This window comes from Salmo trutta, chromosome 11 (assembly GCF_901001165.1).
Source record: "Salmo trutta chromosome 11, fSalTru1.1, whole genome shotgun sequence".
Classification (NCBI taxonomy): domain Eukaryota; kingdom Metazoa; phylum Chordata; class Actinopteri; order Salmoniformes; family Salmonidae; genus Salmo; species Salmo trutta.
In genome coordinates this window covers 6,337,308-6,360,013 of record NC_042967.1, presented here as the reverse complement: position 1 = coordinate 6,360,013, position 22,706 = coordinate 6,337,308, and the positions used below count along the sequence as shown (strand labels likewise).

Genomic DNA, 22,706 nt, shown 5'->3' with positions numbered 1-22,706 from the left:
TCAAGTTCACCCATCTTCCTACCCCCTCTCTGTCTCTCTACCCCTCTCTCTGTCACCTCTCTGTCGGTCCCTCTACCTCTCTGTCGGTCCCTCTACCTCTCTGTCGGTCCCTCTACCTCTCTGTCGGTCCCTCTACCTCTCTGTCGGTCCCTCTACCTCTCTGTCGGTCCCTCTACTTCTCTATCTGTCCCTCTACCTCTCTATCTGACCCTGTACCTCTCTCTCACTCCCTCTCTGCCTCTTTCACACACGTACATGTACACATACCCACCAGTGGAGGCTGGTGGGAGGGGCTATAGGAGGACGGGCTCATTGTCATGGCTGGAATGGAATTAATGGAATGGAGTCACACGTTGGTTTCCGTATGTTGGGTGTGTTTGAGACCGTTCCATTCATTTAATTCCCGCCATTACAATGAGCCCATCCTCCTATAGCTCCTCCCACCAGCCTCCTCTGATACCCACACATGACAGGGCTCTATGCTGACCTTTTTTTGACAAAGAGCATGTGTGCGCCTAAGATGAAAAATGTAAGCGCTCACAAAGTAATTTAGGAGCACAATGAAAAATAAAGGAGGTAATGAAGCCAGAATCGCCCAAAAATGTTGGCGCACTGGTGCTCCTAAATTAAAATCCCAGGTCGCAGCAAATATATTTAGGCGCATATGCAAGTAAATGGTTACACTGTAGAGCACTGCATGACGTGGCAAACGCCTCACACGTTTCCCTCCTAGTCATTGACTCTTTCGTTCCATCCACCTAAATAGTGTCAACCTTTGGTTCTGCCTGCCTGTCTCTGTCTGTCAGTCCATGTCCATGGTAGTGTGTGTGGGGGCCACGTAGCTGAGGCCCCTGAATACCTCCGATGGGTCATTAAGAACGAGCTGGAGCTCAGCCATGACCCATACACTGACCTACAGGACCTGGAGAAAGAATGGTCATGGTCATGGGGCGACTTTATCCGTACCTCTGCCAAGACCTGACCAGGGAAAACTGCAGGCCCTAGTTATTGGCTAAAACTACACTCTTAGGAGAAAGGTTTCTATGTAGTACCAAAAATGGTTCTATCACTTCATATAGCAACCCTTAAGGTTCTATATAGAACCCTTTTGTAGGGTTCTTTAATCAGAACCCTATGGGTTCTATATAGTAAGTGTAGGGGTTCTATATAGTAAGTGTAGGGCACAGGGTTGTTCCTGGTCAGTTCACTTGGTCTGGAAAACTGTGGTACTGGCTAGTATGTCACTATCAGCAGGGTTAAATTGGGGGGGGGGAGTGATAAGAATGGAAAAACAGGGAGAGAGACTGTTGTGGAAAGCAGGAAAGATCTAGAGAGGGAGAGAGCGGGATAAGGAGGAAGAGAGGGATAGGAAGGAGGGGAGGACAGCAGTATGTCCTCAGTTAAACTTAGAAAGTGACCAACTGGAAGTAGGGTGTCAAAGTGTGTGTTTTGCTTCTTCCTGGTTTTTTGTGTTTTTTTTTACACCATTTTGCATTTAATTGTTAAAGAGAGATAACTGCCCAAGCATCAGAAGAATATCTTTTTATTAAAGGAGTGGTAATTCCCACCCTTTTCCTATTTTCAGATTTGAATTGAACTGATAGTGAAGGGATGACAGAGGGGAAAGATATACAGAGTTATTATTTCTATAAATGATTTATATAACTTGTTTACATAGATGCTGTCTTTATAGATTCCGGTTGTAATGCACATCTTTAAATAGAGGTTAGCACAATGGTGTTTGATATATCTCTTTAAGCTCAGCTTGGCACAGTGTGGAGTGTCATAGTTTGCATCCGAAATGGCACCATATTCCCTACATAGTGGTCAAAGGTAGTGCACTATATAGTGAATAGGGTGCTACTTCAAATCGTAACGCATATCTATATAGAGAAGTGCAAACAGTGCTGTAGCTCTGAGTCTGTACGTTTATATACAATGTACAAAAAAGCTAATCACATAAATTTGATTTAAGCCCCCATAGAGAAATTGTGTCACAATTCTGGTATGTATTTAAGCTGTGTGGTGACACAGTATGTGTTGTCACTAGATTTAACTTGAACTAATTACCGCTCCGTGCAGCGAACATTCATGTAAGCTCGCGAGATCAGGCGATGTTTTCCAAAGGGAGAGTGGTGCTGACACACAGCGTGATGTGATGTACGGTATTATCTGTGTGTCTTTTTATCTGCGTAGGCTGGCACTGGCACAGTGTCGTTGGCACGACATAGGGGTAAATATTCACAGCTGTTTGTGTTGGGTATTACTTCAGCAGGTTACGGAGGACACTGCTTCTACTGTGCCACCTGCACAATTTCACGCACACACACGTTCACGGCAACAACAAAAAATGCATTTTTGGCACGCAGACACTCAGTACTTGCACAACGTCCTCCAACAGAGAAAAGAGAAGGGGGAGAATGGGTGAGGAAATGGGTGAGGAAAATAGGAAGGCAACGACAAGACTTCTTGTATGGCATTTGTTCATTCATAACCCCGTATGTCCACATTTTCTACCTTTTCCCTTTGTTAAACCGTTAGTTTTGCAAAAGTGCCAGCAACCAAAACATTTCTAAAATTAACCTTGTACTGTGTAGCAATATTATATACCAAGTCAGAGGCTGTGAATACAAACCAAGGCTATTCCCCTTGCCTCGGGCTAGCATGTGTCTTCTAAAGCAGCAGGGTAACTGACCTAACACATGTTGCGAAGCTGCATATTAGGACCCTCTCCATAAAGATGAACAGCTCATATGACCACCTGGTGTTTCTTTCATAGAATTGCATCTTGAGCACTACCAGTGCCTTCAGGAAATATTCACACCCCTTTACTTTTCCCAAATGTTGCTGTTAGAGCCTGAATTTAAAATGGATTCAATTTAGATTTTGTGTCACTGATCTACACACAATACCCCATAATGTCAAAGTGGAATTTTGTTTCTAGAATATTTATTTTATTTTATAAAAGATGTTAAGCTGAAATGTCTTGAGTCAATAAGTATTCAACCCATTGTTATGGTAAGCCTAAATAAGTTCAGGAGTAAAAATGTGCTTAACAAATCACATAATAAGTTGCATGTTCAATAATAGTGGTTAATATGATTTTTGAATGACTACCCCATCTCTGTACCTCACACATACAATTATCTGTAAGGTCCCTAAACCGAATAGTGAATTTCAAGCACAGATTCAACCACGAATACCAGGGAGGTTTTTCAATGCCTCGCAAAGAACGGCACCGATTGGTAGAATTGTAAAAAAATTATAATTAAAAAGCAGACACTGAATATCACTTTGAGCATGGTGAAGTTATGAATTACACTTTGGATCGTGTATCAATACACCCAGTAACGACAACGATACAGGTGTCCATCCTAACAGTTGCCGGAGAGGAAGGAAAGCGGTCACGGATTTCACCATGAGGTCAATGGTGACTTTTAAAACAGTTACAGAGGTTAATGGCAGTGATAGGAGAAAACTGAGGATGGATCAACAACATTGTAGTTACTCCACAATGACCTAAGCTAAATTAGAGTGAAAAGAAGGAAGCCTGTACAGAATAAAAATATTCCAAAACATGCATCCTGTTTGCAACAAGGAAATTAAGTAATACGGCAAAAAATGTGGCAAAGAAATAAACTTTTTTGTTCTGAATACAAAGTGTTATGGTTGGGGCGAATCCAATACAACATTGTATATTTATCATATATTTTCAAGTGTGGTGGTGGCTGCATCATGTTGAGGATATGCTTGTCATCGTTAAGGACTAGGGAGAAAAAAATTAGCAAAAAAACCCCGGAATACAGCTATAAGTGCAAGCAAAATCCTAAAGGAAAACCTGGTTCAGTCTGCTTTCCAACAGACACTGGGAGAGGAATTCACCTTTAAGCAGGACAATAACCTAAAACACAAGGCCAAATCTAAACTGGAGTTGCTTACCAAGACAATGTTGAATGTTCCTGAGTGGCCTAGTTACAGTTTTGACTTAAATCGGCATGAAAATCTATGGAAAGACATGAAAATTGTCAGACTCCAGCCACCCTAGTCATAGACTGTTATCTCTGCTACCGCACAGCAAGCGGTACCAGAGCCCCAAGTCTAGGTCCAAAAGGCTTCTTAACAGCTTCTACCCCCAAGCCATAAGACTCCTGAACAGCTAATCAAAGGGCTACCCAGACCCCTCTTTTACGCTGCTGCTACTCTGTTTATAATCTATGCATAGTCACTTTAATAACTCTACCTACTTGTACATATTACCTCGACTAACTAGTGCCCCCGCACATTGACTCTGTACCGGTATCCCCTGTATATAGCCTCGCTTGTTATTTACCTGCTGCTGTTTAATTATTTGTTACTTTTATTTTCTATTTTTTACTTATCTATTTTTTACTTAAACATTTCTTAACTTCTTAAAGTGTTGTTGTTTAAGGGCTTGTACGTAAGCATTTCACTGTAATGTCTACACCTGTTGTATTTGGCGCATGTGACAAACACAATTTGATTTGATTTGAAATGCCTGTCTGGCAATGATCAACAATCAACTTGACAGAGATTAAAGATTAAAAAAAAAAAAATAATGGGCAAATATTGCACAATCCAGGTGTGCAAAGCTCTTAGAGCCTTACCCAGAAAGACTCTGAGCTGTAATCGCCCCCAAAGGTGTTTCTACAAAGTATTGCCTCAGGGGTGTGAATAGATATGCACATTTGATATTTCTGCGTTTCATTTTCCATCAATTTGCAAAAAATGCCAGATTCAGTTAACAGTCACTGCTCACCTGTGATCTTTGTCTGTATTCCTCTCCCTCCCTCTCTTCTATCTCCCACTCTCGCTGTTTCCCCTCTTGCTACCTCTCTGTCTCCCCCCCTCCCCCCTTCTCTCTGTCTCCTAGTTGCCCAACATGTTTGGGAACGTGCGCTCCACCATCCTGTCTCTAATGATCGGCTCCTACGCCTCTTCAGCCGTCACCTTCCCTGGAGTCAAGGTAGGAGAGTTACTCCTCAGTTCCCTCTGGGTGTTTAGGTCCGTGTTTGTTACGGTAAGCACCTTGGGACAAATGTTGATTGGTTTGTTGATTGATTGAGGATTCACCGAAAGGCATTACCTTATGGCTTTACTTGATATCGTGATATATTATAGTTGAATTTGCGAACCTCTTTCCCATACTTCTCTCTCTCCCTCCCTCTGTTTCTTCTCTCCAGTTGATCTATGATCTAGGTGTGTCCTTCAGGGTGATTATGTGGGTGTGGTCGGGGCTAGCCGGTCTCGTCTTCCTCAACTGCTTCCTTAATTGGCCGGTGGAGTCCTTCCCCGCACCTGAGGACATCAGTTACACGTCAGTATCCATGACAACGTTACTATCATAACACAACATTACATGACTTAACTCTAACGTTAAAGACTGTTACAGTAACCCAAAATCATTGAATAACAGAGGGATTTTTTTTTCTCTCTCTCTAACCTCTCCTCCCTCCCACCTTGCCCCCTTGCTCCCACAGTAAGGAGGTGAAGCTGAGCGGCATGGTGATGGATGACAAGGTGACGGGGGACAGATTCTACAGTCATGAGACCACGATGGAAAAGAAGATGGCTGCGAAGCAGCAGGAACCAGATCCCTCGTCAGAGCAGCTCCCAACTGGAGAACAGACACAGGGTGAGGAATAGCATGGGATCACAACAAAAACAGTTGGAACCAGTCAGATCTAGAAATGACTGCTTAGAACCGGATACAGTTAAATGGAACTGGTCAGAACCGGTCAGAGCTGGTCTTCCAGGGCTTCACTCACCAACCAGAATAAATGGACGATATTGAGCTCAACCCTACTTTAATTTGTTCAACTTTTTAATCAAAATTGAGAAATTGAGAAAGTAACTTAGCCAAGTGACATTATCTCATGTTTAATTCTTACCCCCGCACCTCCCCTTCTTTCCCCTGACAGGTGGCCCTCCTTTCCGCAGTTCAGTCTGCTCGCCCATCTTCCTGTGGAGTCTCATCACCATGGCGATGACCCAGCTACGCATCATCTTCTTTATGGGCGCCATGAACAAGATGCTGGAGTTCCTGGTTACCCACGGCGACCCACACCGTAAGGACCAATCACTCGTAAAGGCTTGAAGTTGTGGGCACTGTCCCATTTGCCTTGTGAAACCAGACTGATTTCGTAATAGCTCACATTCTGTTTCACTTCAAGTGATGTTAAACAAAACATAAGCGCAGCGGTTAGTCTGCCAAATCTTTATTCTGTCACATATCTTAATCTTTATATTTTTTTGTAAAGTATATTGTGATGATAAAATAAAAGTTGACTTGAATATCTGTGGCGCCGAATGGTCACAGTTGTCGGAGAATGGCATCTGTGATTTGTTATGATGTTAGTGGGTGGGAATTTGTGACTTCCATGACTTTCTGTGTGTTTTTTGTTTTCAGCCTCTAACGATCTATTGATGGAGGCAGAGCAACAAGGTGAGAGAATGAAACAGAAAGATCCTTGTTTGGTATTGGAAGCTTGTGTGTGTGTGTGTGTGTGTGTGTGTGTGTGTGTGTGTGTGAGAGAGGTGTGTTTGTGCATGTGTGCGTGTGTGCATTCGGGTGTGTGAGAGAAAGAGAGAGAGTGTGTGTGTGTGTGTGTGTGTGTGTGGTAATGTATAGTGACTGTGTATGTGCACATGTACGTACGTGTGCGTGTTTTCTGACCGTGTGTCTCCTCTCCTTAGTGGGTTTCTACTCGTCAGTGTTTGGCTCTCTGCAGCTGCTCTGCCTGCTCACCTGTCCTCTGATTGGCTACATCATGGACTGGAGGATGAAGGAGTGCGACGTAGACCAGAGGTGTGCGTGTGTGTGTGTGTGTGTGTGTGTGTGTGTGTGTGTGTGTGTGTGTGTGTGTGTGTGTGTGCACGCGTGTGTGTAACAGAGTGAAACAGAGAGAGAGCGAGAACGTAGGAACTTCGGTTATAAACCACCCATCTCATCCATCATGCTGATTGGACAGTGTTTACACTTACAGCCCACCAAGAAAATCTCTGGGCCCTAGGTATTGTAACACATTCACTTGGTCATTCGTGGCCCCCCTAGTAAACGGCATGTCCTTGCATGTGTCTATTGGTGCCTGGGATGCATTAATACAAAATCACCACTAGCTGGCGACATAAGCTGTTCATCCCTATGGAGACATGGACAACAGTTGACTAATATTGGTCACTCAGCTGTCTTTTATTTATTATTTTTTATTTAACTAGGCAAGTCAGTTAAGAACAAATTCTTATTTACAATGACGGCCTACGCCGGCCAAACCTGGACAACGCTGGGCAAATTGTGCGCCACCCTATGGGACTCCCATTCATGGCTGGTTATGATACAGCCTGGATTTGAACCAGGGTGTCTGTAGTGATGCTTCTAGCACTGAGATGATGTGCCTTAGACTGCTGCGCCACTCTCTTTAAGGGAGAAATAATTCAGAAGGGACCAAGCATGACATGTTGAGAGAGAGCCGGGTTGTGATCATCAGACATCCAACTAAAGAAAACTGACTAAAATGCAAATTTTCTCTTTCCTTTGTAAAAAATGTTTCAATGTTTTCTGTGGCATTCCATAATAAACACAACTCTTGGTATTTTCCTGATGCTTACATTTTTTTTATTTTATCCCTGACCTCTTCTTTCCAGCCAACCTGAACCCCCGAAGAGAGACAGGAAGATCCAGAAACTGACCAACGCCATCCGCGCTTTCATCATCACCAACGTTCTACTGGTCACCTTTGGAGTCATCCAGATGATAGACAACCTGCCTGTACAGGTAAGAAGACAGCCACATGACCCTACCGCACACAGCTCACCTGGGGTGCGTTCAACAGGACACAGCTTTGTGGAACGTTTCGATAGAAATATATGGGGGGCCTCCCGAGTGGAGCAGTGGTCTAAGGCTGTGCCACTAGAGATCCTGGTACGAGTCCAGGCTCCGTCGCTGCTGGCCGCGACCAGGAGACCCATGGGGCGGCGCACGATTAGCCCACCGCTGTCCAGGTTAGGGGATGTTCTTGTTCCATCGCGCTATAGCGACTCCTGTGGCGGACCGGGCGCAATGCACACTGACACGGTTGCCAGGTGTACGGTGTTTCCTCCGACACATTGGTGCGGCTGGCTTCCGGGTTAAGCGGTGTCAAGAAACAGTGCGGCTTGGCAGGGTTGTTACGAAGGATGCACGGCTCTCGACCTTTACCTCTCCCGAATCCGTACGGGAGTTGCAGCGATGAGACAAGACTCCGGAGGGATGCGTGGCTGTCACATTTGTTATTTGAATAAAGATTTAGACTAGTTACTGTATTGTCAAAATGATGAAAACTGTGGGCCGTTTTTGTCAACTAAATGCCCTTTCATTTTAGTTACATCACATTTGTATCGCCTCATTAACCTACAGTAAACATTAATCACTGACTTCCATGTGCACAAACATACATAGCCTTGTCCTATGAACATATTTTAATGCATAACATCCTACAACCTGACAAACATATATAAGAATTATCTGGTCATGTAAATGTCTAATTCAGCCTACATAGATATTGCACATTACATACAAAACAAACAGATACACACAAACACAGGGAGAGAGAGAGTAGCACCAGATGGTGCCGCAAAGTACCGTATTGGCAAAGTAGTATGGGTTGCTCCTCCTCCACTCGGTCGCGTCTGTCGTGTCTTTGGCATCATTAAAACTGAAGACATATTTATCAAATAACTCTCTGTAATTATTGTTACGCGATTAACCTGATTAATCATGTAACTGTAATTAACTAGGAAGTCGGGGCACCAAGGAAAATATTCAGATTACAAAGTTATACTTTTCCTAATATAACTTTCAGATATTTTAATATCTGATCAATTAGTCTTCTAATTAATGACGTATTCTTTACCTCACGTCAGTCTCATTCCAAACGTCGTAAATTGTTGGTTATCTGCACGAACCCAGTCTTCACTATGAGTCATCCATACATCAATTGTCTTAAAATCATTTATTTACTAACTAAGTAATTCACAGAAATGCATAACAAACAGTAGATATGGGTATATGGAAATGATAGGAGAATGTGCCCTAGTGGGCTAAACCGGCATGGCGGCTTGTTAGACAAAAGAGGAGTGGGCGGTCAACTGAGAAGGCACTACGGAGTTGATAATTATAACAATTGAAATGCTAATCCTTTGCACATGAACGCTCACTCATTCGGGAACAAATGCAATCAATATATATATTTACGCTCAGTGTGTCGTCGGGATCTCTGTTGAAAAGTTTGTTTCTGTTGGAGAGTCTGTCCGCCCTCTCTCTCTCTGTCGTGGTTAGAATGGGTAATTCAGAGTGACATTCATTAATGTCGTTATAGGACAGATGTTTCGGCGGTTGTCGGTCTTCACGTTCAATGATACTGAATTCCTAGCTGCAGACTAGTAATTAATATCAAAAACTTGTTCTTATTCTGTCGGTATCGATAGTCTAAGAGTATAACCACGTGGTATGGTTAAAAGTTCAGCAAGAGGAATGCATGGTCAAACCTTGGCCCTCTCGTTATCGAGGTAAGCTGGTCTCCAACCTTTAGCCATCTCGTAATTGATGTAAGCTCGGTCGCCAACCTTTAGCCATCTCGTAATTGAGGTAAGCTCGGTCTGGTGATATAAAACCCCCACCTAGGTTTTCTTCGGAAGAGCAGAAAAAGGCTGTCTCATGACGCCAGGTCCTGTCTGTGTTTATGGGTGTTCCTCTGATTTAGTTAAACTCCAAAGGGAATTGGAGTTTCCTTCATTAAACAGTCCAAAATCACATTACACAATTTCACAAATAGCTTCATCCTTATTCATTCATTTTATACAACCATTAGATGTAAGTCTCATACCTGAGACTCTTCTATAAACATGATTATGGTAATGTGGCGGTATTGTCTCTCATGGGTTTCACAAAATTGTACCAAACAGACCAGTTCGTAGCTGGATTCTTCACCGATCTTTTATACCTTCTCCAGAACATAAATGTCGTTCGGTTCTCCAGTTCTGTGAGGTGGAAGAACTCCTTTGTTCTCTATGAAACCCACTCTGTCTCTATACTGTGGCCATGAGGAGAGAATCTCCTCATAGGAATTTACGACCGCTCTTACAGAGCCTGGTGTCAGAAGTATAGAGGTTGGGGGATGGTGCATAGAAAAGGCCTGGTGCAGAGGGAGGGGGGTCATGTCACGTCCTGACCAGTAGAGGGTGTAGTTGGGTCAGGACGTGGCAGCAGAGTCTGTGTGTTTTGTTGGTTCATTAATTTTGGCCGTGTGACTTCCAATCAGGCACAGGAGGGTTGTGGCTGATTGGGAGTCACACATAAGTGGCCTACTTTGCCTTTTGGGTTTGTGGGGAATTGTTGTGTGCACTGCGTTTGGACGAGCCTGCCACACTGTTGCTGTTGTGAGTATTGTTTGTTTGTTTGTTTGTTTGTTTGTTTGTTTGTTTCAAGTGGATGCTCTACTCCTTCTTTTGAACATTAAAAAATATGAGTATCCATACTTCCGCTGCGCCTTGGTCCTATTTCACCAACGTCAACCGTGACAGGTCAACTGTGCTCGCTGTACCCAAAGAGGGCAACGTCATGACACGTCATTGCCATTGTTTTCAACGTTCCACAGACGCCGCTGCCACATTGGTGTCTGAAAGTATAACGGGGGCAGTGGTGTAAAAATACTTTAAAATACTATTTAATTCATTTTGGGGGTATCTGTACTTTACTTTACTATTTTTATTTACTTCATGACATTCCTAAAGAAAAAAATGTACTTTTTACTCCATATATTTTCCCCGACACCCAAAAGTACTCGTTAAATTTTAAATGCTTGGCAGGACAGGAAAATGGTCCGATTCATGTACTCATCAAGAGAACATTCCTGGTCATCCCTACTGCCCATGATTTGGTGGACTCACTAAACACACAATTCGTTTTTTTAAATGACGTCTGAGTGTTGGGACTGTGCCCCTAGCTATCCATGAATTAAATAAAAATAAGAAAATGGGTCTTGTCTGATTTACTTAATATAAGGAATTTGAAATGATTTATACTTTTGATACTTAAGTATATTTATAACCAAGTAGTATTTTACTGGGTGACTTTGACTTTTACTGAAGTCACTCTCTATTAAGGTATCTTAACTTTTACTCAAGTATTACAATTGGGTACTTTTTCCACCACTGAAAGGGGCTAATGACTTTGGAATGGGAGCTAATGACAGTTTCGCCCAGTGATGTAGTCAAGTCACTAAACCTTGAGTCCGAATCGAGTCCTGGTCCACATTAACTAAAAATAAAGTTATTTACCCAGTCAGATATACCCTTACTAAAATTATTGCAATTTTGAAACTGCAGTAAAAGTGCAGTAACTGCAGTCGACTGGTATTCTAGATGCAGAATAACTGCAGTGTACTGCAGTGTACTGTAAAACTGCAGCTACACTGCAAAATTACTGTAGTAAAAAAAACAGTTATTTGTGACGCAGTATTTGCAACATACTGCACTTTAACTGTAGTTATACTGTTTTGTACTGCCGTTATACTGCACTCTGTCTGCAATCTTTTTTCATAAGGGTAATGCAGTGGCAAGAGGAATTTAGGGAATTTCTTTCTGTGCCACCAAATGTTTGCATGTTTCCTCACAATATTGTTTTGAACGTTGGTTTTGGACTGATGCCTGACTGAGCATTCTACTTAGTGCATCGTCAATGAGCAATGAAGAAGATTTGATCCAAACTGCATTACAGTGGCTTGGAAATACAATGACATTCAAAAATGAGGCAAATAATTAGTAGGAAAACCTTTTGTCATCATTTTGATGTTGCCAGATTGACTTTAGATGCAGTATAACGTTTGCTAGCTAAGATTGAGGGGAGGCCACCGGATTTTAGCTAGCTAACGTTAGCATTGCTAGTTATTTTTGACAAACGTTGCTAGCTAGCTAATTACAACATTGCCATCTGTCTAAAACAGGCCTGGGCAATTATTTTCCATGGAGGGCCACATTAGAATATATTTTTGCCATCGTGGGCCAGAATAAAATTACAGGATTATACATCGTGTGTATGACTGTGTTGACAGATATATCTACTGTAAATCACGTTCAGATATGCTACTTATTTTTCTTTTTTAACATGCACAGAAATAAACCACATCCATGTTCTCCTTTTGGTAGTTATTTTCATTATTAAACATGCAATGAGCTACACAGAGGGAAAAGTACACTGCATTCATCACCACGGACAGAACTCTTGTTAACGGGTATGCGCAAAAACATAAGAGCGGGAGCTCAACATTACATTTAAACTAACGTAAACTAACTCACTCTTGTACATCGCCTTGGTCCGTACAATTGACCTTATTTTAGCGCCCCAAAAACATAATACTTCCAGATCAACTGTAATATCAATACCATTGTAAAGCACAATTTCTCCCCTTTCCAACAAAATCAATGACGAGACCTTCACGCTGCCCGTTTCTGTATGATTCAAGAAGGCAATGAGCTCCGTCGGGTCTTTTTAAAAATGGCGGGTGGGGAAGCGAAACTAATGCGTGATAGTGAGAAGGAGAGATGTCGTGTGGGGAAAAGGCTTTTTTTCACTCGATCTGTCCAACTTATCGCCTTATCGCCTCTAAAATGTAAATAAAACTATAAAGAGTATATAAAATGTGTCATTACATACCTATTTGAAGGTTTGTGTCGAATTTGAATCGGGTTATTAGGGCGGCGCTAAAGTGATCTTCAGAAGTAAACAGCGGCTTTTGAGAGTCATGATTGCTTACAGTGACGACGCAAAAAATGACTAGGTATCCCCCCTTACCCACGTCACTGTCCATTTCTTGTTTTTAAACGATGAGAGAAGTGCTACACCTGGTGGAGAGAGATTGTAAGACAGAAATAGTTGCTTTATGCGTGCTGTACGTTACGGCATGACACGTCACGATGTAACGGAGGGTCAGTTTTCTCAACTTTTCTCCAATACTATAGAGCCATTACCATGTCGATCAACGCTTGAATAGAAACGTAGTTCACACCCCAGATTTTGATGTCAACACAGTCCTATTAGTTTTCTTTGCAGCCTCGTTTGAATGTCGCGGTTGCTCACATTTGTACGGAATGGGGTGAGTTGACGTTAGTCAATCAGTGTGAGGAGTGAAGTTGTCTGATGGGCATTGACTAGAGCAGTGAAGTCAGGTGTAGTTTCTGACGTCGCTATGTGCAGGATTGCTGAGAGGTGAGAGTCAGTAAGAGATTATCTGTGCATTGACTTGTTATATTTCATCACTGAAAATGTCTGTTCACATACATAGGTTGACCCAAACAGTACAAACATCTTCTGAGCATGACTCCTAATCTTTGGAAAGTTTTTTTCATCAAGAGATGACATTGTTTTGAATAGTTCTCCAATTACTGCATCAGACTGAAGATCGATAAGCTCAAGTTGCAGGTCAGTGGGAGCGTTATCCATATTGAAGATGAAAGGAGAGGAGACCAACAGCATGTAATTTTACAACACTTTGAAATCCTCAAAATGACGAGAAAACTCACCGTTCAATGCATGCAGCAGCGATGTATACTTCTCCCGCTGGTCATCTGATAGGGAACAGACTAGTAGTGTAGGAAGGTGGGTGAGATTGTTGGCTTGTACTTGGCGGGTCAAGCGGAGTAATTTTCCCTTGAAGGCTTTGACAAGGCTGTACATCTGATGTGGAAAAAGGCCCTTCCCTTGTAGTTTGGAATTCAGTTAATTCATGAGGGCCATGATGTCCACGGTGAAGGCAAAATCAGCCAACCATTCTTTATCTTGCAGTTGAGGGAAATCCACATATTTTCCTTTCATTTGCAAAAACTCAGCAATCTCCGACTTCAGGTCCCACACCCTTTTAAGCACCTTCCCCAAACTCAGCCATCTCCCGTTTGTGTGGTAGAGGAGATCTGCATGACCTGACTCTGTCTCTTCCAACAGTGAGACAAACTGCCTGTGGTTTAAAGATTTTGCTCTTATGAAGTTTACCACTTTAGTGACTGTATCCACAACATGGCTCATTTTCAGAACACATTTACAGAGCACCTCCTGATGAATAATGCAATGCAGGAAAATCATTTTCTGATCTGGGTTCAGCTCAGCTACTTGATCTTGCATCCTTTTCAAAAGACCAATGCTTTTTCCTGTGAAGTTTGGGCACCCATCAGTGGTCACACTGGATAACTTTTCAAAACTCAGTCCCAGCTTTGCCACACACTTATTAACCTCCTCCAATAAACATTTCCCTGTGGATGTGCTCTTCATTGACTGCACAGAAGCAAGCTCCTCTGTCATTTCAAAGTCTGGGGTTATGCCTCGTAAAAATATCAACAACTACGTCTTGTCACGTGCATCACTGCTCTCATCCAGGGCCAAGGAGAAATAGATGAAATCCTTTACCTTGTCTTTCAACCTTCGTTCCATATTTCTTTGAAATCTTTGAAAAACTATTTTTTTGTGCAATTTCTATCTAGCTACTATTTGTAACTGTGACGTGTGTGTCAACCTGTCAGTCACTGTCTGTCATCTTCCAGTTGTTAATTTATACGTGCCTTCAAAATAAATGTCCCACAAGCAGTGGGAGTTAAATCCTTACACGAAGGCAAGTATTCATTGCGCTTTTAATTTGAATAACATTTGTATTTACGTTTTTATAAACTTTATTATTGCAAATTCTTTATGTGATCTGAGCATGATTCCGCAGGCCTTATTGAATCAGGTCGCGGGCCGCATACGGTCCCCAGGCTGACCTATGCCCAGGCCTGGTCTAAAGTAAATTTGACGAGATGGTAATGCTGGCAAAGATGTTTCCTACTAAATATTTGAAAACTTTAGCAATGTCAACATATTTCCAGGCACAGTAGTGTAATTTAGACGAAACAGTAGTTAGCCTCTGTCCAGAATGAATGGGCTTATCACCACTTTAGGGCACCACTATGTCGCCGCCGGTAAACGGGCGCCTTGAGAACGTTCATAGCAATGGCAAGACGCGACCGAGTGACGGTGATGCAACCTATGAATGAATAGGCTACCAGGGTCATGTTCAGTTGCAAAACGTTCTCAAACGTTTCAGATATAAATTCCATCAACAGATAAGATGTTAGTTCTTATTCAAAGTGTCAGAGAGGCGTGTTTGTCCTACATAGCATTTATATCTGAACGTTCCAAAACGTTGCGTCCTACTGAACGCGCCCCCAGGTTGTTAATTATAGCTAACAAATGAGGTAACATGACTGAACAAGGTGTAGCCTAAACAAATGGTTAACGGTACGGTCCGCATGTGGCCTAGTTTTAGTACGGCCCGCGATATGCTTGATTATTGTAAAATGCGACCCACCAATGCAAGATAGAAAGTAAAAAAAATGTAGCTCTGGTATTATGGGTCATACACTATATATACATAAGTATGTGGACACCCCTTCAAATTAGTAGATTCGTCTATTTCAGCCACAGGACAGACGTATAAAATCGAGCACACCGCCATGCAATCTCCATAGACAAACGTTGGCAGAAGAATGGCCTTACTGAAGAGCTCAGTGACTTTAAACATGATACTGTTTGACGTGATACTTTCCAACAAGTCAGTTCATCAAATTGCTGTTATTGTTATTGCGGTTATTGTGAAGTACAAATGTTTAAGAGCAACAATGGCAGGCCACACAAGCTCACCGAACGGAACCGTTGAGTGCTGAAGCCCATAGCGCGTAAAAATCGTCTGTCCTCGGTTACAACACTCACTACCAAGTTCCAAACTGTTTCTTGACGCAACTTCAGTACAAGAACTGTTCGTAGGGAGCTTCATGAAATGGGTTTCTATGACCGAGCAGCTTCACACAAGCCTAAGATCACCAAGCGCAATGCCAAGCGTCGGCTGGAGTGGTGTAAAGCTCGCCGCCATTAGACTCTGGAGCAGTGGAAACGTCTGAAGTGATGAATCACGTTTCCCCAACTGGCAGTCCGATGGACAAATCTGGGTTTGGTGGATGCCAGGAGAACGCTACCTGCCCAAATGCATAGTGCCAACTGTAAAGTTTGGTGGAGGAGGAATAATGGTCTGTGGCTGTTTTTCATGGTTCGGGCTAGGCCCCTTAGTTCCAGTGTAGGGAAATCCTAACACTATAGCGTAAAAGTACATTCTAGACGATTCTGTGCTTCCAACTTTGTGGCAGCAGTTTGGGGAAGGCCCTTTCCTGTTTCAGAATGACAATGCCCCTGTGCACAAAGTGAGATTCATACAGAAATGGTTTGTTGAGATCGGTGTGAAAGAACTTGACTGGCCTGCACAGAGCCCTGACCTCAACCCCATCAAACACCTTTGGGATGAATTGGAACACCGACTGCGAGCCAGGCGTTATTGCCCGACCTCACCAATGCTCAAGTGGCTGAGTGGAAGCAAATCCCAGCAGCAATGTTCCAACATCTAGTGGAAAGCCTTCCCAGAAGAGTGGAGGCTATTACAGCAGCAGGAGGGGGACCAACTCCATTTTAATGCCTGTGATTTTGGAATGAGATGTTCGACGAACACGTGTCCACATACTTTTGGTCATGTAGTGTATCTTTTGAATGGTAAGGGCTAGAATCAATGCGTTTTCTCTGAGGAAAAGATTGAGAATTGACTACATTGACTACAGAACCTGGCTCTGAAATCCATTGGGGAAAGTATAAGGATTAAGCGAGACTGTGCTGCTAATATTAATTGTGGTTATCACAGAAAAGCTCTCAATCTCTCCAAAAACTCTTGTCCAGTCCACTTAGAAGTCCGATTTTTGTCAAAAATAATTTCATCTTGTCTCGTTTTAGTCAACTGTACTGAAAATCACTTTTACTGTTTCCTCTCTATTGATGAGATTATGTATTTTGTTGTGTATATATTTAGTTTTCATGTATTTTCAAGAGGGCCACAATGGAACTTTTTTGTGTGTCATCCTTGATGATTTTTAAATGCAGCAGTATCCAGGTGTGGTTGTATTGTGTTTTTAATTGTCCAAATAAAAGAAACTATTTCTCTCCCTCTCCGTCCCCCTATCCTTTTATTTTCCTAATACCCCCCTTTCTCTATCTCTTTCTCTCCTCTCTTTCCCTCCCTCCCAGATCATTTCCTTCATCGTCCACACCATGGTCAGAGGTTTCGTCCACTCCTGTGCTGGAGGACTCTATGCTGCTGTGTAAGTACAATACAACGTCAACAAAACGCATTGCTGGACATTTGCTTTCCAGCATATTACACCCACGCTGTGATCGTCTCAGTAAGATTCGTAGGTGTCAGATAGCTTTGAGAATTGTTCGTTACACATTTTGGAAAACACTATGTTACATATCAATAGCAAGCAATGAAAGGCTAAATTATTTGATACAATTCACAAATGTCACAAATTGCCGCAAACACAAAAGGTAATATATATATATATATATATATTTTTTAAGTATTATCTTAACAAAACACAGGTAAGGTGTCTGTTTTGGTCAGGTATGGTACAGTCAGTTTTGATTGGAGAGGTAACCATTACATCCTGCCCCTTCCAGATATCCGTCCAATCACTTTGGGACATTGACGGGGTTGCAGTCGATGATCAGCGCGCTATTCGCTCTCCTCCAGCAGCCTCTCTTCGTCATCATGGTGGGACACCTGGGAGGAGACCCCTACTGGGTAAGGCTACACACACATACACACACACGCACACACAGAGCATACAGACACACACACACACGCACATGCACACATACACACAAACACGCACACAGAGCATACAGACACAGATCACATACATGCATGCAGACACACACAGCACACACGATGACATTAGTACTTTGCCATTGTACTACTGAGAATGTAAGGCGAATGAATAAAAATGGATTCATGTGAATGGGCAGAAACAGACAATTGAGGCAATAAGATTTATTAGAACGTTATGTCTCAAACACGTTCTTTCTCTGACTAACTCTATCTTCCGATCAACAGATCAACCTGAGCCTGCTCATTGCCTCATTGGCTGGATTCCTGTTGCCCGGATACCTGATCTATCACCGTAGGAACCTGATGCGAGAGAAGGTGGAGGAGTGTGAGAGGGAGGCCGCTAACCAGTCAGAAAGAGAGAGACAAACCTTATTGCAATCAGAAAATGGCCATACCAAAAACCATACTAATGGACATCTCAGCAATTAAGCTTCAGAGTCTTGACCAAACTAGCTGTCGAATATCATAGTCGTTAATTGTAAAATATCATTATAGACCATCGTCATGACGATGACAAATGATGGTTGTCATTTTCGACAAGGACAGTGATGACGATATTGTGTTTGGACATGTTGCCCTTAAGCCCTTTTTCATTTGACATCAAAATACACACTCAATATACTAATTTTTGTTTTAGGTATGACATGCCAAAGAAATCCTAAAATATACATTTAAGTAATATTTATTTTAGTTAAAAACATTTCATGGCTAAACGTGAAATAGAAATCTCACTGGAAATTGAGGTTTGGCAATTCAATAATTAAGCAACAATATTTACGCTGACCAAAAATTCCATGAAGGTTATTGGTACCATTTCAGGTCACCCTTCCACCAACCAGAAGCAGAGCTCTCAGTATTCTGTAGTAGACAGGAAGTGGATCTCTTTCGCTATCAGATTGGCTGGTGTAACATTGAACTACCTCCCCCACCCAACTCTCACAACCCCACAGTCACTTCATTAATTTAGGCCTAGCAGCCAGTCTGGTAGTAATATTTTATTGGTCATTGTTTGTTTGTCTTTCTGCCTTTCCCGGTTCCCTCCCTGTATCTATACTTGTCTTTATTGTGTCTTTACATCCAGCGGAGAATACAGATTAGGAGGAGACAAAGTGGGAATGGTGGAGAAGGGGAACTGCACATCCCTATTAATTTGACTATCAATCTGCACCTGCAATCTTTCCCCGTATCCCCTTTTTTATGTCCATGTCAGACCTGTCATTGTAAGTCCACTAAGTACTATGCCCACTTGGTCAAGTCTGCGGCTATGTCTGAAATGGCACCCTATTCCCTATATAGTGCACTACTTTTGACCAGAGCCCATAGGGAACAATTTCAGACACACCCTGGGTCACTACGTCTATGTCCCTGTGTTCATCCCAGAGTTAGTATTTAAATAACTCTGTGCATCACAACGTGTCCACCTGAAATGTGTGATAGTCCCAAATGGCGCACTACTTTTGACCAGAACCCTATGGGCCCTGGTCAAAGGCAGTATACTACATAGGAAATCGGGTGCCATTTGGGACAGAACCTAGGTTTTGAGATGACATCATCATCCATTGTTATTTCAGCCAATCATAGCTAAGTTCAGGACAGTGGTACGGTGTGTGAGGTGTTGTGCAGGCACAGCCTAGTTTGTAACAAAATGTATGGAATTTTGTTTTTAGACAATCATGTTATTGAACTTGTTGCATATCCTAAAATTGGAACGTGAAATGTCTGTGTAGTTAAAGAGAAATGCCAATCAGTACCCATCACCAAAACCTTTAAGGTGAGCTGTTACACATTAGCTTTTACAGAGAGCTGTTGATTAGTTTAAAAGAAAAGTATTTATATAAATGTGGGCAAGAAAGAGCACTTGTCAAAAGCTGATTCAATCTGGTCCAACAGCCCACCAACCAACCATCTTCAAATGTTAAACTGTGTTTACAGTTAGCAGTACTGTATGAGATAAAATAGATGTACAGATGTGTTGCTCAAATCAACTCCAAAAGCTGGTTGAATCTGATCAACCAACCGTCTTCAGTATTTAAAAACAATACATTATTTACAGTTAACAGTACTCTATGAGGTCAAATAAAACAGTATTTACAGTTAACAGTATTGTATTTGGTCAAATAAAACAGTTTTGTTAGTTAACAGTACTGTATGAGGTCAAATATAACAAACAGTATTACTAGTTAACAGTACTGTATGCGGTCAAATATAACAAACAGTATTACTAGTTAACAGTACTGTATGAGGTCAAATATAACAAACAGTATTACTAGTTAACAGTAATGTATGAGGTCAAATATAACAAACAGTATTACTAGTTAACAGTAATGTATGAGGTCAAATATAACAAACAGTATTACTAGTTAACAGTAATGTATGAGGTCAAATATAACAAACAGTATTACTAGTTAACAGTACTGTATGAGGTCAAATATAACAAACAGTATTACTAGTTAACAGTACTGTATGAGGTCAAATATAACAAACAGTATTACTAGTTAACAGTACTGTATGAGGTCAAATATAAACAGTATTACTAGTTAACAGTACTGTATGAGGTCAAATATAACAAACAGTATTACTAGTTAACAGTACTGTATGAGGTCAAATATAACAAACAGTATTACTAGTTAACAGTACTGTATGAGGTCAAATATAAACAGTATTACTAGTTAACAGTACTGTATGAGGTCAAATATAACAAACAGTATTACTAGTTAACGGTACTGTATGAGGTCAAATATAACAAACAGTATTACTAGTTAACAGTACTGTATGCGGTCAAATATAACAAACAGTATTACTAGTTAACAGTAATGTATGAGGTAAGATGGATGCACCTGAACCCCAATATCACTGTCCCCATGACAACGACAGTAGAATCACCTCATTGGAGCAGGGCTTCATTTAGCAGGTGCATTGCCGCTACCAGGCAATTTATTTAGTGTGCATCCCACTAAATCCCTATGTAGGGTATGGGGTGCATTTGTGATGGAGACAGTGTGTATCACTTAGTAGCGCTTGAATCTGAAAGATAATACTGTAATGTATGTATGTAATGATATGTAATAAATTGAATGTGTGTGCTTTATTGTAAGTGCCTGGGAAGCAAGTATTTTTGTGGTAGTCTGGTCTCAGATCTGTTTGTGTTTTTCCCAACTCTATTGCAAGACAAACATGGCATGACAATAAGTGAAAAGGAGTTGACATGATTGCACAAACAGAATGGCACTCTGGCTACTTTTGTGCAATGTAGTGGTATGTGTAGTACCTATAGTGTCTGAATTGCACTATGAGAATGTAAAGCCATAGTTTTGCTACATATGCGTGTTGAATGTTTTCTCATCTTTTTAAGACTTGAGAGTTGCTGTGCTATTTATTTTATTTGAGCATCAGAAAAAGAACAGTTGGTTCATCCACATCACAGTTGCTTTTCAACTATGCCTCTCAAGAGTAGGAGTGGTGATCTAGGATCAGTTTAGCCTTTTAGATCATAATTCATTAGATAACATGGACAGGGGGGGACCAGATCCTAGATCAGTACTCCTACTCTGAGATGTTTTATGATTACATGCCCAGAACATAGGGCAACTTTCACATACTGTACTTCCACCTCTGTGTTTGAGAACATTCATTATTATCACTGATCTTATTACATTTGTAATAATAAGATCATATTATGTGGGCAATGTGGTGAAGAGAATGTAAGAGGATCCAAAACAATTTATTATAAATAGGCTTTGAATAGAAAATGTCATATTTAAAGACATGCTCCGGAACTTTGACGACTAGTGAGTATTTTTTCAACCTCCCGCTAAGGGTTGGATGCGTCCATGTGTAGTTCATGCATGCCTAATTACTGTCTACTTCATTAGCCACGAAATCCCAAGTTTGAAGGCGACTGTTTTCTGGAAGCTGTGTGGCGCCATTTTCCCTACATTTTCCCCCACGTGGGCCAGCCCCTCGCCATTTGAGTGACACCTAGCAGGATGTAAACACAGCAGAGAGAGAGAGAGAGCAATGACGTGTTGCACATATCTGCACATATGTAATTTCCAGGGACCACTTTTGGCTCGTGGTCATTACTTTCAGAACTACTGGCTAAAAACAATACAAAGTACCGTAGAATGTGGTTTTACTGATGTTCTGGGGCACTTCTCTTTGTGAAGTAATAAATGAACAGATTTCAACTTGCGAGCCTGTATTTTATTGGTTTCTAGTGAACACAACCCAGGTGTGGGTCATTAGGTCATTCCCTGGCTGAGGGATTACAGAACTGTGGACTTGACAGACCAACTCTACAGAAAATAAACATGGCTGGTGAGAAACCTTCTCAAACTGTAATAAGACACATGGGAACTTTATTTTTCTAACTGTAAGGATAAGGGTATAACATAAGGCTACAACAATAGGGCAAAGTGAAGTGTCTATTAGTTAATAAGAAGTGGCAAGGAGTCTTCTAGTAGAAACTGACCTAAGATCAGTTATGCGTTTCCTCCACAATTGTTTTTAAAGGAAGGGATTGGTGTTGAGTAAACTGATCCTATATCTGTGTCTAAAGGGCAACTTGTAGCCTACCTGGAGTGGGACGCAAACTGCAGATACCTTTTCTTTGCAGTAATGTGACTTACACTGAAATAGAAGGACGCATTAGATCAGGGTTTGTAAACCAGTCCATTTATTCTTAACCTCCTTCCCAGTCTCAATTTCTACTGCCTAAAGAGTCAGCTTGTAGATTAGATGAATTATTTCTTATATTTTATTTAGTGTCAGTTAGGGGTGCGAAGAGTGTAATGCAAAGACACATTGTCTATGAAACCACATGACACTCAAAGAGAGTAAAACTGACTAACGCCATATCCCATCTCTTCAGAGATGTTCCTTAGTATTTGATACAGGCCATCTCCACCTCCGCCCATAAAC

General features: G+C 41.6%; 1 protein-coding gene across 4 annotated transcripts in view; it reads left to right on the top strand.

Moving 5' to 3' along the window:
• Positions 1-21,558, top strand: part of slc43a1b (solute carrier family 43 member 1b) — a 37,674-nt gene extending 16,116 nt beyond the window's left edge. For 2 of the 4 annotated variants that reach the window (XM_029766078.1, XM_029766079.1), the window contains exons 6-16: positions 4,892-4,984; positions 5,202-5,335; positions 5,499-5,653; positions 5,940-6,086; positions 6,428-6,463; positions 6,715-6,826; positions 7,663-7,792; positions 17,144-17,217; positions 17,576-17,699; positions 18,012-20,074; positions 20,342-21,558. In XM_029766078.1, coding sequence (XP_029621938.1) covers positions 4,892-4,984; positions 5,202-5,335; positions 5,499-5,653; positions 5,940-6,086; positions 6,428-6,463; positions 6,715-6,826; positions 7,663-7,792; positions 17,144-17,217; positions 17,576-17,699; positions 18,012-18,215 — 1,209 coding nt within the window. In that variant the 3' untranslated portion in view covers positions 18,216-20,074; positions 20,342-21,558. The remainder of the gene's footprint in view (positions 1-4,891; positions 4,985-5,201; positions 5,336-5,498; positions 5,654-5,939; positions 6,087-6,427; positions 6,464-6,714; positions 6,827-7,662; positions 7,793-17,143; positions 17,218-17,575; positions 17,700-18,011; positions 20,075-20,341) is intronic. The other 2 variants (XM_029766083.1, XM_029766082.1) reach the window with 2 other exon arrangements.
• The last annotated feature ends 1,148 nt before the right edge of the window (positions 21,559-22,706 follow it).